At 40.2% G+C, this 18,002-nt stretch overlaps 1 protein-coding gene across 7 annotated transcripts in view; it reads right to left on the minus strand.

The window, feature by feature from the left end:
* The window catches only part of RALYL (RALY RNA binding protein like), an 821,188-nt gene that overhangs the window by 160,567 nt on the left and 642,619 nt on the right, over positions 1 to 18,002 (minus strand). For all 7 annotated transcript variants that reach the window (XM_042254525.1, XM_060393531.1, XM_027973257.2 and 4 more), the window contains one exon: positions 2,006 to 2,081. In XM_042254525.1, coding sequence (XP_042110459.1) covers positions 2,006 to 2,081 — 76 coding nt within the window. The remainder of the gene's footprint in view (positions 1 to 2,005; positions 2,082 to 18,002) is intronic.

Raw genomic sequence — 18,002 nt, forward strand, 5'->3', positions numbered from 1 at the left:
GAAAAATAGATTCAAGACATTAGATCTGAAAGAGTGCTTGAACGATGCATGGATGTTCATAACATTATACAGGAAGCAGTGATCCAAACCATCTCCAAGAAAAAGAAAAGCAAAAAGGCAAAATGGTTGTATGAGGAGGCCTTACAAACAGCTGAGAAAAGAAGAGACGTGAAAGGGGAAGGAGAAAAGGAGAGATATACCCATCTGAATGCAGAGTTGCAAAGAATAGCAAGGAGAGATAAGAAAGCCTTCCTAAGTGAATAATGTGAAGAAATGGAGGAAAAAGACAGAATGGGAAAGACTAGAGATCTTTTCAAGAAAATGAGAGATACCAAGGGAACATTTGATGCAAAGATGGGCTCAATAAAGGATAGAAATGGTAAGGATCTAACAGAAGCAGAAGATATTAAGAAGAGGTGGCAAGACTACACAGAAGAACTGTACAAAAAAGATCTTCGTGACCCCGATAATCACGATGATGGTATGATCGCTTAGCTAGAGCCAGACATCCTGGAATGTGAAGTCAAGTGGGCCTTAGGAAGCATTACTATGAAGAAAGGTAGTGGAGGTGACGGAATTCCAGCTGAGGTATTTCAAATCCCAATAGATGATGCTGTTAATACATTGCATTCATCATGTCATCAAATTGGGAAAACTCAGTAGTGCCCACAGGACTAGAAAAGGTCAGTTTCATTCCAGTCTCAAAGAAGGACAATGCCAAAGGATGTTTAAACTACCACACAATTGCACTCATGTCGCATGCTAGTGAGGTAATGCTCAAAATCCTCCAAGCTAGGCTTTGACAGTACGCGAACTGAGAACTTCCAGATGTACAAATTATATTTAGAAAAGGCAGAGGAATCAGAGATCAAATTGCCACCATTTGTTGGATGATAGCAAAAGCAAGAGAATTTCAGGAAAACATATACTTCTGCTTCATTGTTTCTGCCAAAGCCCCTTTGACTGTGTGGATCACAACAAACCGGAAAATTCTTCAAGAGATGGGTATACAGACCACCTGACCTGCCTCCTGAGAAATCTGTATGCAATTCAAGAAGAAAGAGTTAGAAGTGGACTTGGAACAACAGATTTCCAAACTGGGAAAGGAGTACATTAAGGCTGTATATTGTCACCCTGCTTATTTAACTTATACACAGAGTACATCATGTGAAATGATGGGCTGGATGAAGCACAAGCTGGAATCAAGATTCTCAGGAGAAATATCAATAACCTTATGGCAGAAAGTAAAGAGGAACTAAGGAGCTTCTTGATGAAAGTGAAAGAGGAGAGTGAAAAAGCTGGCTTAAAATCCAACATTCAAAAAGCTAAGATCATGGCGTCCAGTCCCATCACTTCATAGCAAATAGATGGGGGGAAAAAAAAAAAACAATGACAGACTTTATTTCCTTGGTCTCCAGAACCACTTCAGAGGGTGACTGCAGCCATGAAATTAAAAGATGCTTACTCCTAGGGAGGAAAGCTATGACAAACTTAGCATATTAAAAAGCAGAGACATCACTTTGCCAACCAAGGTCCATCTAGTCAAAGCTATGGTTTTTCCAGTAGTCATGTACCCACGGTGAGAGCTGAACCACAAAGAATTCTGAGCACCGAAGAATTGCTGCTTTTGAACTGTGGTGTTGGAGAAGACTCCTGAGAGTCCCTTGTACTGCAGGGATATCCAACCAGTCCATCCTAAAGGAGATCAGTCCTGACTATTCATTGGAAGGCCTGATGCTGAAGCTGAAACTCCGATACTTTGGCCACCTGATGCGAAGAACTGACTCACTGGAAAAGATCCTGATGCTGGAAAAGATTTAAGGTGGGAAGAGAAGGGGACGACAGAGGATGAGACGTTTGGATGGCATCACAAGAATTTCAGAAAACTCTGGGAGATAGTGAAAGACAGGCAAGCCTGGTGTGCTGCAGTCCACGGGGTCCCAGTGAGTTGGACATGACGGAGTGACTGAACAAGAAAATCAGAAAACAGAGCTTGCTTGCTCACCTGTAAAGCGCAGAAATGGGCCTCTTATTTCCAGGCTTTGGTCTGTACGGTTTCGGTTCTCCTGCCATATTGATATCTGAAAACATAAAATAGCACTGATTAAGAAAGTATTAAACCATTTGTGAAAATGAATCGTGAAGTTGCATTATTATTATTATTATTATTTTTGTCTATGAAATGTTATATGACATTCATTTATTCACAAGTGTTTTGAGCACCCACTCTAGGCCAGGCTCTGTTTGAGATATTTCATGTACCAAATCTATTAGATCCGTGCCCTTGTGGGACTTGTCTTCTATGGAGAGGGAGGGCATAGATAGTTAACCACAAACATAACAAATACGAAAACGATGTAACATATTAGAAGGTGCAAAGTACAACGAAAAAGCAAATATTGGACAAGGTAGAGGGATCAGGAATGCTCACTAAAACTGGAAAGGAAAAGAGGGAGAATGATTGGAAAGCAAGTATACTCCCATAAAAATTAATTTAAATAAAAGAAAGAGGCAGAATGAGATATCCTACTGATTTGCAGTTTTGCCTGGAGTGTCTCTGTATAGACATTTTCATAGAATGAAGCTTTGTTCATGAGAGGAATTGTTGCATCCCCTTTGGTAATATCTTCTCCACGTAAGCAGAGAAGAAGTGTTAGAAAGGTGGAATTATAGAGCATATAAGGTTTACTGAGGGAACAGCAAGATGCATTCGGTTACTGGCATGTTCAATTACAGAGTTCTGGAGTGATCCGAAGGAAAAGACAGCACGTTGCTCACTTTCAAGAACTAAAACTATAACAGAGTCTCTAAGATAAGACAAGAAGATGCCTAAATTAAGTACATGACAAGAGAGCATTTGCATCAGCTACCAACCTTAATATTTTTTAAAAATGTGTAAAACTGTTATGAAGTTGGCTGATAAAGGTTTGGGAAGTGATAGAAACTATTATATTTAATAAAGTTAACATTTCCAGAGGATGATAAGAAAATCTAAAGGAAGTGAAATTTAAGAAAAGCTTTGAAAGAAGTGAGGGGCATTATTTTGACAGAAAAGAAAGGCAAAGTTCTATTTCTCATAAGTGAAAATCGAAAGTGTTAGTTGCTCAGGTTGTGTCTGACTCTGCAACCCCATGAACTGTAGCCTGCCAGGCTCCTCCGTCCATGGGATTCTCTAGGCAAGAATACTGGAGTGGGTTGCCATTCCCTTCTCCAGGGATCTCCCTGACCCAGGGATCAAACTCAGGTCTCCTGCCTTGCAGGCAGATTCTTTACTGTCTGAGCCAAATACAGGAGGCTACATACACTGTCTGGCGATGGATGGACCACCCATCATTAAAAGCAACCAAAATGTCTAGATGGAAAATAATGGCGCTCTTTGAAAGTAGCTTACGCTGGTGTATACATGACTTACAATGCTGTGCTAGTTTCTGCTGTGGAACGAAATGAAACGGTTACGCGTAGACCTCTGTCCACGGCTTGTTTAGGCTGTATTCCCATATAGGCCGTTACAGAGTGTTCGGTGGAGTTCCCTGTTCTGTACAGTAGGTCCTTGTTGTTATTGATTTTATATATAGTAGGGTGTAGATATCAATCCCAGTCTCTCAATTTGCCTGCCCCTCTTCTCCCTCGGTACCCACAAATTTGCTTTCTACACATCTGTGATGCTATTTCTGTTTTGTAAATAGGTTCATTTGTACACATTTTTTTAGATTCCACATAGAAATGATTTCATATGATATTCATCTTTCTCTGTCTGACTTACTTCACTCAGTATGACAATCTCCAATTCTAATCATGTTGCTTCAAATGGCATAATGTTATCTCTTTTAAAAAACACATTGGGCTAACATCAAAGTCAGGCATTCACAGGAGCCTACATCTGAGTGGACATGGCAAGCCAATGGAGACGGAACACTGAGCCCAGCTTGGTCTTGAAGACGTCTGCTGAAACCAGAACTTGAGCTTTCATTCTCATATCCTTGGGAATCTGAGGGGACAGGAGGCAGGGCCCACACTGAAGGATACGAAATGCATGTCCATCTAATTCAACAGCCATACATGGGGTAATCCTTAACTAGGAAGAGAAGGAAGCCTCTTCCACCTGCCAAAGAATATCAATATAAAATCCACAGTAAACACCATACTTGATAGTGGGTTGCTGCTGCTGCGAAGTTGCTTCAGTCGTGTCTGACTCTGTGCAACCCCATAGACAGCAGCCCACCAGGCTCCGCCGTCCCTGGGATTCTCCAGGCAAGAACACTGGAGTGGGTTGCCATTTCCTTCTCCAATGCATGAAAGTGAAAAGTGAAAGTGAAGTCACTCAGTCATATCCGACTCTTGGCGACCCCGTGGACTGCAGCCTACCAGGCTCCTCTGTCCATGGGATTTTCCAGGCAAGAGTACTGGAATGGGGTGCCATTGCCTTCTCCGTGAATAGTGGGTCACTGGGCACATTTTCTTTAAGATCAAGGGATTTACAAAGGTGTTTACTCCCACCATCTGTATATAACACTGTACTGGATATTGTAGACAGTGAAGTGAGACAGGAAAACAATATCAGAAATGGGAAAGAAGAAATGGAACCATCATAATTGCTGATAACATGTGGGTCCACAAAAAAACTCTGAGGCATCCACAGATTACTACAATTAAAAGAGTTTTTACAAGTTTCTTATATTCAAAGCCAATATACAAAATTTAATTGCATGTTCCTACACGCCAATACATATTTAAATATATGATTTTAAAGGATGCCACTTATGTAACATACAAGTACCAAGGGATAAATACATTATAAAATTTGAAAGATGTTTATGAAGAAAATTATAACTCTGTATTGGGAGATTTTACAGTTATCTTACATAAAAAGAGAATTTGGAAGGCTTGATAAATAAATTTATCAATTCTCCTCAAGTTGATCTATTGATTCTACATATTTACAATAAAATCCCCAAATACTCTTTTCATGTCTGTGGGGCATTTGACATGCAGATTCTAAAATTTATATGATAGAGCAAAACATCAAAATAGCCATAATATACTTGAAAAGAAAAGCTGGCAAATTTGCCTTATCAGGATTTATTTTAAAGCTGTAATAATGAAGAGAGCGGTTTTGATACAAAAAGAGAAAACAAACCAATGGAACAGAGTAGAGACCCCACAAAATGATACACATAAATGAAACATTTAAACTATGATAGAGCCGGCTCAGCTGACGAGTGAGTGAGAGATACGCTTTTGATGCTGTAACAGTTGGTTATTGGTTGTTATTGTTTACTTTTGGTTACTGGTTATTATAGCAAGGACAAATATGAAATTGGACCTCTAATTTCATCATACATAAAAATAGATTACTTATTAGATTAAAAACCTAAATGTAAGAGGCAAAATATAAAACTTTTAGGAGGAAATACAGCAGAATATCTTTATGAGATCACAGTATGGAAGGATAATCTTAAACCAGACATAAAAAGCACTAGCCTTAAAACATAAGAATGATAAATTCTACTACGTTAAAATCAAGTGCTTCTGCCTATCCAAGTCACATTAAAAATGAAGAGTCACAAATTAGATAAAGAAATCCCTGATGGATTTGTTTCAGGAATATATAAAGCATTCAAGTAATATGAAAAAGAGACAAACCACCAAATAGAAAATTGAGCAAAAATTAGCTAAGGCACTTTATAGAAGGGGAAATATGAACACTGAATAAACACATGAAAATATTCTCAACCTCAGCAGAAGTGATGAATGCAAGTGAAGCCACAATGACATATAGCTGATACTCACTGGATTTACAACAGTTTATGAAGACTGACAATATCAAAAGTTGGTGAGGCTTTGGAGCAATCAGACTTGCATACACTGTGACTATAAGCATAAATTAGTGAAACTATTTTAGAAAATAGTTTAGAAGTTTATAATACACTTAAAATGCTAAGTCCCATGAACCAGGAGGCATGCACCTTGGATGTGTGTATCTCGTAAGAGTGTGTATTGCAGTACAGTAAAAAATTAATAGAAAAACACAAACATCCATTGGCAGATAACGGGATAAAAGAATCACACACAGGCATACTACAAAGAAGAAGGAGTAGGGGCCAGAGAGAGAGAAACACAGAGCTATCGGCTACAATGCTGATGTACTGATGGATCTCAGGAACATAACACCGAGCAAAAAGATGATATCCCGGAAAACCCAGCGACAGACTGAATCCTTTTATGTTAATAAAAATGCAAATTTAAACAATGCATTGCATAGGAATGAAAATACATGGAAAAAAACTAAGAAAAGCAAGCAGAAATAACCAAATGAGTTCAGGATGAAGGTTGCCTCTAAACGGGTAGATGAGGATACGGGATTTGTGAAGGATATCTAAAAGACTTCAAAGTTAATCACAATGTGCTATTTCTTAAACTGGATAGAGAAAGTAAGTTTACAATATAACATCACCCTGTATAACTTAAATATGTTATAAATTTTATTTTGAATATAAATTTTATATAAATATTTAATTTTCTTCATACATTTAAATTTAATGTCTATCCAAAAATTTAATTTTTATAATAATTAATACACAATTACAAAGGAAAATGATAACAAAGGTGGTGAGGTGTGTGTTAATAAATATTCAGGTCAGGGCAGTGGATTTTGGTGAATAAGGATTTCAGTGGAGATGGTGAGTGGGTAAACAGAAAAAAAGAGCTATTGGGAGTATGATTACTGGACGGGAGAAGATTATTAGAGCCTCCAGCTAGAAATTTTCTTCTGATTTGAGTGGGAAATAACTTTGGATTCTGAGTAAAAAACAGTCCTGAGAATTAATTAGGAAGACACTGACTCATACAATTTGGATTAAGGCCCAATAAAGATCTAGGCTGTCTAACCCTTCACATATGACAGAGTTGGAACAAAAAAGTGAGTGAAACAAATGAAGATTTCTGTTATTTTTATAAGCTCTGTAATGATGGTAGAGGTACAAATCCAGGAAATATCATTAGACACACTGTTGCATTTCTATCTTAGACTTCTTTCCTTTCGAGCTGAAAATAAACAAACAAACAAACAAAAAACAATTCTCATAAGTAAATTAAAAAAGAGAGACTTAAGACTATCAAAACAAGTACTGTAACATCCATTTTAAAAATCATCTGTAGCTAGTGGCTCTGAGTTTGATGGTGGATCCGTACAGTCGGGGAGCTTCCCTGGTGGCTCAGACAGTAAAGAATCCGCCTGCTAAGGCAGGAGACCCGGCTCGATCCCTGGGCAAGGAAGATCCCCTGGAGAAGGGACTGGCTACCCACTCCAGACTCTTTCCTGGAGAATTCCATGGACAAAGTAGCCTGGTGGGCTACAGTCCGTGGGGTTGCAAAGAGTCAGACATGAATGAGTGACTAACACTAAATAACCACATACACTGGAGTGCTTCCCCGACGGCTCAGTAGGAAAGAATCCGCCTGCCAAGGCAGGAGACGCAGGTTTGACCGCTGTGTTGGGAAGATCCCCTGCAGAAGGAGATGGCCACCTACTCTATCATTCTTGCCTGGAAAATCTCAGGGACGGAAGAGCCTGGGAGGCTACAGCTCATGGGATAGAGTCCGCCAGGCTCCTCTGTCTGTGGGATTTCCCAGGCAAAAATATTGGAGAGGTTTGCCATTTCCTACTCCAGGGGATCTTCCCAGCCTGGGAATTGAACCTGCAACTGCGGCATTGGCAGGCAGATTCTTTACCACCAGTGCCGCCTGGGAAGCCCCAGCACACAATGGAAGATGTTTTATGAAAGGTTGTTACACAGCAATTTCAGACATCAGGTGCAAAAAATCTTTTTTTCTTAGAGACACTGGATAGGGTCTGAACACTCAATAGTATTCAAATGCATCGTTTTCCTTTGAATGTTTATAAATGTATGCTTAAATATGGAAATCTATGTATGTTACACTGCTATAGTAAAGATCACCCATGTCCTGGCGTTAGTGGACAGGGCTGTGTGTGAGAGGGGCTGTATGTAGACAGGGGAGCAGGAACAGTGGGCTCAGGAAATCAGGGGACATAAAGCATGGCCAGGGTCTGGATGAGTGAGCGTTTCCTTTGTGTTTAGCTTTACTGATACAAGATTTCACTGTGTTTTTGGAACAACCCATCATATTTGGAAGGCAAAGTTCAGGTTCGTCTATCTCAAAAGCTGCTGGCCTTGAAGAAAGCCTCCAGACAGTATAAATAGCCTCTGGACCCTGAACTTAGTGGTCAGCTGCAGAGAGACCTCCCAAGACCTCCTTCCCTGATTGTGCGGGGGCTGTGCAAGTCACCCACAGGAGGCACCAGAGGAAGGATGGCCAAGGTCCAATTTTCTGCCACTCTCACAAGACAGGAACTTCGGAATAAAAGGCTGAGATGCAAAACATGAAGTGGCGTTTCTTAAATTCCCGAGTTTGCGAAGATTCACAGTAAGTACCAACATTTAAAAAATCTTACATTACCCTCAAAAGAGAATGTAGATTTAATCATCGCAACATTGCTTCTGAAATGGGTCAAAAAAATCCTACTTAAATCCCTACTTGTTATGCAAAAGTACATATTGAGGTACTTATATACCAAGGTGATGGACTGTATTATCAGAGAATTAAAATCATATTCTTGTGAGGCATTGATAAAACTAGACAAGCACTATGAAGCAGAAGTGTCTCAAAGAGTTTCTGTTTGGGTTTGAGACAGGCTGAGACCTGGGCCCTTTGTGGCCGGGTTGCAGTGTTGGCACCTAGACAAATGTCTCCTCAAGCCACAAATTACAGAAAGTATAAGGGGCTGAAAATAACTGCAGAAAGTGAAGAACCAAAGAGCCTCTTGAGGAAAGTGAAAGAGGAGAGTGAAAAAGTTGGCTTAAAGCTCAGCATTCAGAAAACTAAGATCATGGCATCAGTCCCATCACTTCATGGCAGATAGATGGGGAAACAGTGGAAACAGTGGCTGACTTCATTTTTCTGGGCTCCAAAATCACTGCAGATGGTGACTGCAGCCATGAAATTAAAAGATGCTTACTCCTTGGAAGGAAACCTAGACAGCATATTAAAAAGCAGAGACACTACTTTGCCAACAAAGGTCCGTCTAGTCAAGGATATGGTTTTTCCAGTAGTCATATATGGACATGAGAGTTAGACTATAAGGAAAGCTGAGCACCAAAGAATTGATGCTTTTGAACTGTGGTGTTGGAGAAGACTCTTGAGAGTCCCTTGGTCTTCAAGGAGATCCATCCTAAAGGAGATCAGTCCTGAGTGTTCATTGGAAGGACTGATGTTGAAGCTGAAACTCCATATTTGGCCACCTGATGCTAAGAGCTGACTTACTAGAAAAGACCCTGATGCTGGGGAAGACTGAAGGCAGGAGGACAAAGGGACAAGCCTGACAGAGGATGAGATGGTTGGATGGCATCACTGACTTGATGGACATGAGTTTGAGTAAATTCTGGGAGTTGGTGATGGACAGGGAGGCCTGGCGTGCTGCAATTCATGGGGTCCCAAGGAGTCGGACATGACTGAGCGACTGAACTGAACTGAAAAATAACTGCATGCCTACACGGTTGGGGAAAATTCTGGACAAAAAGATACAAGAAGACCAAAAAAGCCCAAAACCACATTTGAAGAGTAGGGAGCAAAAGCCGGGGGTTGGAAGCAAAGGCAGAGTGCTGCACAGGATCCCTGCACAAACGCCACCAATGGAGTGGGCAACACACCTAAGCCATCCCTCCAGTCCAACCTCTGAACATACTCCTACCCTCACCCAGTAGAAGGAAGCAACCTGCATCCCCTGAGCAAGCAGGCAAGGAAGCAACTAGAGAACCTGTTCGTTGGTTTTCTCTGCCTCCTGCTGGATCATGGGCCCAATAAAGCCTTGCCTGAATTGCTTGTCAGGTCTCTGATCGATTTGTATTGATTAAAGAGGTCAAGAGCACTGGTCGGTAACAGGTTCGCCATATATCACACCTGTGTAGAGACATCCCCCTCCCCTGCAACCCTGTCCAGGCGTAAGGACAGTACAGCTAAACGGAGTTAAAGCTTTATCTATGCCTGGGAGATGACTTCCCTGGTGACTCAGATGGTAAAGAAACCACCTGTGTTTCAGGAGACCTGGATTCGAGTCCTGGGTTGGGAAGATCCCCTGGAGAAGGTAATGGCTATCCCTGCCAGTGTTCTTGCCTGGAGAACTGCATGGGCAGAGGAGACTGGCGGCTACAGTCCACAGGGTCACAGAGTCGGAAGCAACTGAGTGACTGATCGCTTTCTTTCAGGAGATGACTGCAGACTGCAGACCTCTACATGGAGGGAGAAGAGGCATTTGCAGCTTTTCATACGACATTATGAACCTCAGTAAGAACCAACTATGAAGCTGATCGAACAGATCCTATATCTATTTTGAAGTTTTAATATTTCAAATGAGCATGAAAAAATGTGAAAAAATTCCAATGAACTTTAAAATCATCCTTCTACTATTAAATTTCAGATTGAAACAATTGAAACATATCCCGTTGGGTTGCTAACTATGTCTTTTCACAGTAAATTGCTTGAAGTATATTAAGGGTTCCAAAATCTAATCAATTTTCTTCTTTATTTTTAAACTAAATAAATGAAGCTAATACCATGAGAGAAATATGCTATAAAGTCACAGAACTGAAAAACGTCAATGAGCTGAACCTATTTTGGCTTGAGGTAAATGAGATGAGGCAAATGGGAGACAGGTACCGTTCCAAAGCATCACCCCTGAAAAGGATATCCAACACATGCAAATATATTTATTTGGCCAATTCTTGTTAGGGTACTACTAAAGATGATCATAAAAGCGTTCAATAACTTGATGCTTTGGACTCTTGGGAAGATATCTCCAGTTCCAAATCCAAACAGATGTGACTCTCCTTTGCCCTCCCCGTTTTACTTCATTGCATGCTTCTCCCAGATGTCCCAGAACTGACCACTGAGTGTTTGCCCCTTTGACTTTGGACTTCTAAAGCGTAGTCGCAGCTCAGCTTCTCAGGCTCTTCAGTGTCCTGAACAGAGCTGTTGGTGTGGTACGTGCTCTAGGAGTCCACTGGTTAACCAAACTCATACAGGCCACAAGGTGCGTTCTTGCATCAGTTGTGATGTGTCCAGCCAAACACACTTTGTCAGAGCAATTCCTAAAGTGGTATTTATCTAAACAATGTTTTGGAAGGAGTTAATAAGTATGCTGCCAAATAAACAAGTCATGGTAAAATAAATTTGGTAAAAATGTGACAATATTTCTCTTTCTCATATATTTGTAATGCATATTAAAGGAAAAAGATTCTGGAAACAAGAAACATCCCATGGTGTTTAACTCAGTGCATATGAGAGAGAAAGAGATAAGTTTTGGGACAGCACACTTGTTAACATCCAGCAGAACAGAATGCTTCTGAACATTGGTTTATGAGATACCCTGAAATATATGCAAAAATATTTCCCATTTATTTATTTGCTGTGTTTTCAATTTGGAATATCCCCTTTTGGAAAGATAATTTAACATTTTAAATTACACTACTACAATAAACAAATACTCGTTACTTACCCCTGCCAACAGTGAACCCTGATGGCATCTGTTATTTCTAGAGAAATTTATGCTTGATATTGAAGTGACCTCTAATTGATAACAAGGCACCCACATTATGAAGGCATTTTTTTTTGTAGATGAGGAAAAATGAAAAGAGATATTTTTCTAAATAAGTTAATTAAAAGTAGCATCTTTACTCTTGGGATTGCTTTGTGTTTGTGTCTTTCCTCAGGTTTAAATAAAAGTGTAAATAATTCATCCATGGCATATAGACTGCCAGGAAAAGTCATTCAGAGTCTTTTATTGTTCACATTTAGAAGATTTAGGGATTCATTACCGTTCCATTGAATACAAATTCAGGAGGTAAAGAAAATAGTCTGTTATGTTTGACAAATGAGTCCATAAAACCATACCTTACCCTAGTATAAGCACTATGCCATTGAAAAGTGCCTGTGCAGCTATTATTAGTTTAGCGCCTCAGACCATCCTGGGAAATAAGCAGAGCAGGGGGCTTTATCTCTGTGCCATGTATATAGATGTTTGAGATATCGAGAAACTAAATGGCTTTCCTAACAATATCGTTAGCTCATTTCACTCCCGCCTTTATTATTGAGCAGGGCGCAGGTGCCAGGAACTCAACTAGTAGGAGAGGGGCACCCTGCCCCTGCCCCTGCCCCAGGAGGGATGGCTGAGAGTTGGGCACTGCCCCAGATTCATGTTCTAGAACTTTCTGTCCTATCGCATTGCTCTTAACCAGACTTTGGATGCCATATTTTTTAGCCGCTTAAACCTGGTTTGGCTGTGGAAAGACCTGTAAAAAGATACATTCTGAACTCCCAGGAGTTGTGGCATCACTGAGGAAGATGCATGATAAAAGAATGCTGTAGGGAGATTTGGCTGGCAGCAACAGGTGAACAAACCTGACTTTCAACTGAGCTGCTTGACGTGTCTCGGCCAGGCACAACCTATGGAACAACCCTACGGTTTGATGGAGCTGCCCCAGAGTGCTTTTGCTTTGCGCCCCATGGACTGTAGCCTACCAGGCTCCTCTGTTCATGGGATTCTCCAGGCATGAACACTGGCATGGGTAGCCTATCCCTTCTCCAGGGGAGCTTCCAGACCCAGGAATCAAGCCCGGTCTCCTGCATCGCAGGCAGATTCTTTACCAAAGTGCTTTTACTCTTGGAGAAAAATGCACCAAATTTACAGAGGCAAACGTATGTTCTAAAATATGACCATTTGAAGCATTTTAAGCCTAAATCTGAGAGTGGAACCAATTCCACACAAAAGTAAATGGCTTTCTAATCTTGTTGTTTTTCCCTTCACAGAATCAAAGCTAGTTTTCATACTTGATATATATCCTTAATAGCATGTTAAAATATTCTCTGTTATGGGAATGAAACTGTAGTCTAATTTTACCGGGCAGTCACTGAATTGTGACCGTTTTAATGAGCCTTTGGATCTAGTTTCATAAATTGGCTGTGACACAGCTTCATGGCACGCCGGCCTCTGTCACTAGAATGCTAATGCAAAGATCACTGGTTGGCCAGATTCCCTTCTGTTACCAGGAAACACCCTGACGCTCCCAGGCCCGGTCTGCAAGGACAAATGAAAATGGAAACTTGAACTTATTACTAATTACCTGGTAAATCTGATCATTGGATGACTTATTCAAACTGCTTTTAACCCCAACAGAAACTGAAGTAAGAAAAAATGCGCATATATGCTGCTGCTGCAGCTAAGTCACTTCAGTTGTGTCTGATTCTATGGGACCCCATAGGCAGCAGCCCACCAGGCTCCCCCATCCCTGGGATTCTCCAGGCAAGGACACTGGAGTGGGGTGCCATTTCCTTCTCCAATGCAGAAAAGTGAAAAGCAAAAGGGAAGTCACTCAGTCGTGTCTAACTCTTCGCGACCCCATGGACAGCAGCCCACCAGGCTCCTCCGTCCATGGGATTCTCCAGGCAAGAGTGGGGTGCCATTGCCTCCTCCGAGGCATATATACTTGGATGCTTATTTTTATTTATGTCTATTACTTCCAGTGTTTATATTATGAAGAAAATAGAGATGCTATAAATCATTCATTTTCATTTATCAAATAATTATTGAATGTACAGAATGTGCCAGGAACTGTGCTAAGGATTTGGTAAACAGATATAAATATTGCCTTTGTTCCAATTTTAATTGAGAAAATACTTCTATAGGTGTTAAGGGAAATAATATCAGTAATAATTATTAGTGGAAAACAGTCTCAATTCTCACACATATCAATTTTTACATTGATATGTGTAAATATATTAGCCCAAATATTTTCATAGGTACTGTCTTTTTACCATTCAGCGTACTTTTCCTGACATATATTTTTTAATAAGTTAAAACTTCTCCAACATGTCTAATGTCCTTTTGACTGTTCCAGCAAATGTAGATTCCATCCAACCACAAGCATTCTCAATTTCTTTTAATTCTGGTATAAAATACAACTATCTAATTATAAATAGAAGCCCCATCAAAAGGCTTTTCTGCCAAGTTGAGTTATTTCAAAGCACTGTCATAGAAAAATCAAAATTAAATCACGTACATCTTTATAACATTCATTGTTTACCTACTCCAGTCCTTTGCTTCTGTAAGAATTTGTCTTTTCATTTGTAAGATTTTCTTTTAATATGGAAATTCTTTAAAAGCTCAAAATTTGAATTTTGTGAAACATTCCAATGAGAGGTTTCCAATTACTTTTGAGCAAAATGTAATCAACATTAAAAGGATTGGCAAAGTAGTTTTTCAAAAGCTCAAACATTTCTAAAATACAACTGATGATAGGTGGCGAAGGGAGACTAAATGGTAACATACTTATGTTGTCTTTTTAGTTCAAAATAAAATTCAACAGAAAAACTTTGTAGTGTGGTTTTCTGACTATATAAACATAGTTCAGTTTGGTTCAGTTGCTCAGTCGTGTCTGACTCTTTGTGACCCCCATGGACTGTAGCACGCCAGGCCTCCCTGTCCCTCACCAACTCCCGGAGTTTACTCAAACTCATGTCCATTGAGTACGTGATGCCATGCAACCATCTCATCCTCTGTCGTCCCCTTCTCCTCCCGCCTTCAGTCTTTCCCAGCATCAGGGTCTCTTCCACTGAGTCAGTTCTTTGCATCAGGTGGTCAAAGTATTGGAGTTTCAGGTTCAGCATCAGTGCTTCCAGTGAATATTCAGGACTGATCTCCTCTACGATTGACTGGCTTGATCTCCTTGCAGTCCAAGGGACTCTCAAGGGTCTTATCCAACACCACAGTTCAAAAGCATCAACTCTTCTGTGCTCAGCTTTCTTTAGAGTCCAGCTCTCACATCCATACATGACTACTGGAAAAACCATAGCCTTGACTAGACGGACCTTAGTCGACAAAGTACTGTCTCTGCTTTTTAATATGCTGTCTAGTTTGGTCATAACTTTTCTTCCAAGGAGCAAACGTCTTTTAATTTCATGGCTGCAATCACCATCTGCAGCGATTTTGGAGCCCCCCAAAATAAAGTCTGTCAGTGTTTCCATTGTTTCCCCATCTATTTGCCATAAAGTGATGGGACTGGATGCCATGATCTTAGTTTTCTGAATGTTGAGCTTTAAGCCAACTTTTTCGCCCTCTTCTTTCACTTTCATCAAGAAGCTCTTTCATTCTTCTTCACTTTCTGCCATAAGGGTGGTGTCATCTGCATATCTGAGGTTACTGATATTTCTCCCAGCAATCTTGATTCTAGTTTGTGCTTCATCCAGCCTGGCATTTTGTATGATGCACTCTGCATATAAGTTAAATAAGCAGTGTGATAGTATAAAATTATTTCCCAGTTTTGAACCAGTCTGTTGTTCCATGTCCAGTTCTAACCATTGCTTCTTGACCTACATACAGATTTCTCAGGAGGGAGGTAAGGTTGTATGGTATTCCCATCTCTTTCAGAATTTTCCATAGTTTGTTGTGATCCACATAGTCAAAGGCTTTGGCATAGTCAATAAAGCAGAAATAGATGCTTTTCTGGAACTCTCTTGCTTTTTCCATGATCCAATAGATGTTGGCAATTTGTTCTCTGGTTTCTCTGCCTTTTATAAACCTAGCTTGAACATCTTGAACTTCACGGCTTACGTATTGTTGAAGCCTGGCTTGGAGAATTTTGAGCATTGCTAGCAAGTGAGATGAGTGCTATTGTGCAGTAGTTTGAGCATTCTTTAGCATTGCCCTTCTTTGGGATTGGAATGAAAACTAACCTTTTCTAGTCTTGTGGCCACTGCTGAGATTTCCAAATTAACTGGCATAATGAGTGCAGCACTTTCACAGCATCATCTTTTAGGATTTGAAATAGTTCAACTGGAATTCCATCACCTCCACTAGCTTTGCTTTTAGTGATTCTTGCTAAGGCCCATTTGACTTTGCATTCCAGAACTGGGCTTCCCTTGTGTCTTAGCTGGTAAAGAATCTGCCTGCAATGCGGGAGATATGGGTTCGATCCCTGAGTTGGGATTTTCCCCTGGAGAAGTGAAAGGCTACCCGCTCCAGTATTCTGGCCTGGAGAATCCCATGGACTGTATAGTCCGTGAGATCGCAGAGAGCTGGACATGACTGAGAAACTTTCACTAAATAAACATAAAATATTTATAAAATGTGATACAGCTCAGTTTGTGTAAATCAGTAGAAATCATGATTGCATTTGTTTAATGTAATCATGTGTTGTTTATGTAACATAACCAACTCCAAATGTATTGTAATATGTATGTCTCCTAAATTACTAAGATCATTATTTTTTACCACTATTCTGTATTCCATTCAAAGTTGTATTCAAAGTATCACTACAAAGGTCACATTATTTTATCTTCAATGCTGAATTTTAAAAGTAAATTTAAACCATCATTCACATATAATGTCAGCAATTTCACAGCCATCATTTAGTAATCAAGAATAAGGGTTTTTGTTTTACATATATGTATCTATCTATTATTAGAAATATTTATTGATTTTTTTAAGATTTTCTTTTCATTCTAAACTTTTGATTTTGTATTGGAATATAGCTGATTAACAATGTTGAGATAGTTTGAAGTGGACAGCAAAGGGATTCAGGCATATGTGTATATATATATGTATATATATATTATATGTATCTATTCTCCCCCAAATAGTCATGCATAGATGTGAGAGTTGGACCGTAATGAAGGCTGAGCACCAAAGAATTGATGCTTTCAAACTGTGGTGCTGGAGAAGACTCTTGAGAGTCCCTTAGACTGCAAGGAGATCAAACCAGTCAATCCTAAAGGAAATCAACTCTGAATACTCACTGGAAGGGCTGATTCTAAAGCTGACTCATTGGAACAGATCCTGATGCTGGGAAAGATTGAGGGCAAGAGGAGAAGGGGGCGACAGAGGATGAGATGGCAGGATGGCATCACTAACTCGGTGGACAAGAGTCTGAGCAGACTCAGGGATACAGTGAAGGACAGGGAAGCCTGACATGCTGTAGTTCACAGGGTTTCAAAGGGCCAGAGATGACTTAGCAACTGAGCAGTTCTCCCGCAAACTCTCCTCCCGTCCAAGCTGCCACATCACCTTCAGCAGGATTTCCAGTGTTGCACTACAGGTACTCATTGGTCACCCACTCCAAATATAACTATAAGGGCTTTGGTTTTAAAATAAGTATCTAATGAACATAAGTAAATTAACTTATGGCCTTACAAAAGTTATGAATAAAATAATCAACTATTGTTATTTAAAAGCCTTTAGACTAATTATTACGGCTAGAAATTGCTCATAGAATGACAATCCAGGATGCTATGTGATTGCTCAAAAAAAGAAAAATTATTTTTCCCACCAGAACTGGTGAATAGGTGTGGCCCAGTCTCAAGCCCATTCATAGTAACCCCTGCGCCACCAGATCTGGCGGATGTGCTCATCCAGGCCTGGAATGGCTTTACTGCAGCCCCCATAGCACTGATCCTGGAAGGTGTGTGCATGTCACACAGAGAATCCCACTGAATGCCCAGCATTTCTGGGCCCTTCGAGACTGAAACACAGACAGATCTTGGGGCCAAAGCACGGCACAGACAGACCACAGCACGCCCCTAGTCTTCCAGTGACTGCTCCTTCAAGACTGGCAGAGACAGCAGCTTCATCTCATAGACGGAAACAAATAAAGAGTCAGGCAACACTGGGAGACAGAGAAATATATTTTGAATGAAAGAACAAGAAAAAACTTCAGAAAAAGACATTAATGAAATGGAGATGAGATAAAGCAGTTAATGTAATGGTCATAAAGATAATGAATTCAGATAAAGACTGAAAAACATGGCAACATTTTCAACAGAGATAGAAAATATAAGAAAGCTCTGAAGTTTTGGAACTAAACTGAAAAATATACTAGGCAGATTCAGCAGCTGACTGGATGAAGCAGCAGAATGAATCATTGGACTGGAAGACA

Source organism: Ovis aries, chromosome 9, assembly GCF_016772045.2.
Source record: "Ovis aries strain OAR_USU_Benz2616 breed Rambouillet chromosome 9, ARS-UI_Ramb_v3.0, whole genome shotgun sequence".
Taxonomy (NCBI): Eukaryota; Metazoa; Chordata; class Mammalia; order Artiodactyla; family Bovidae; genus Ovis; species Ovis aries.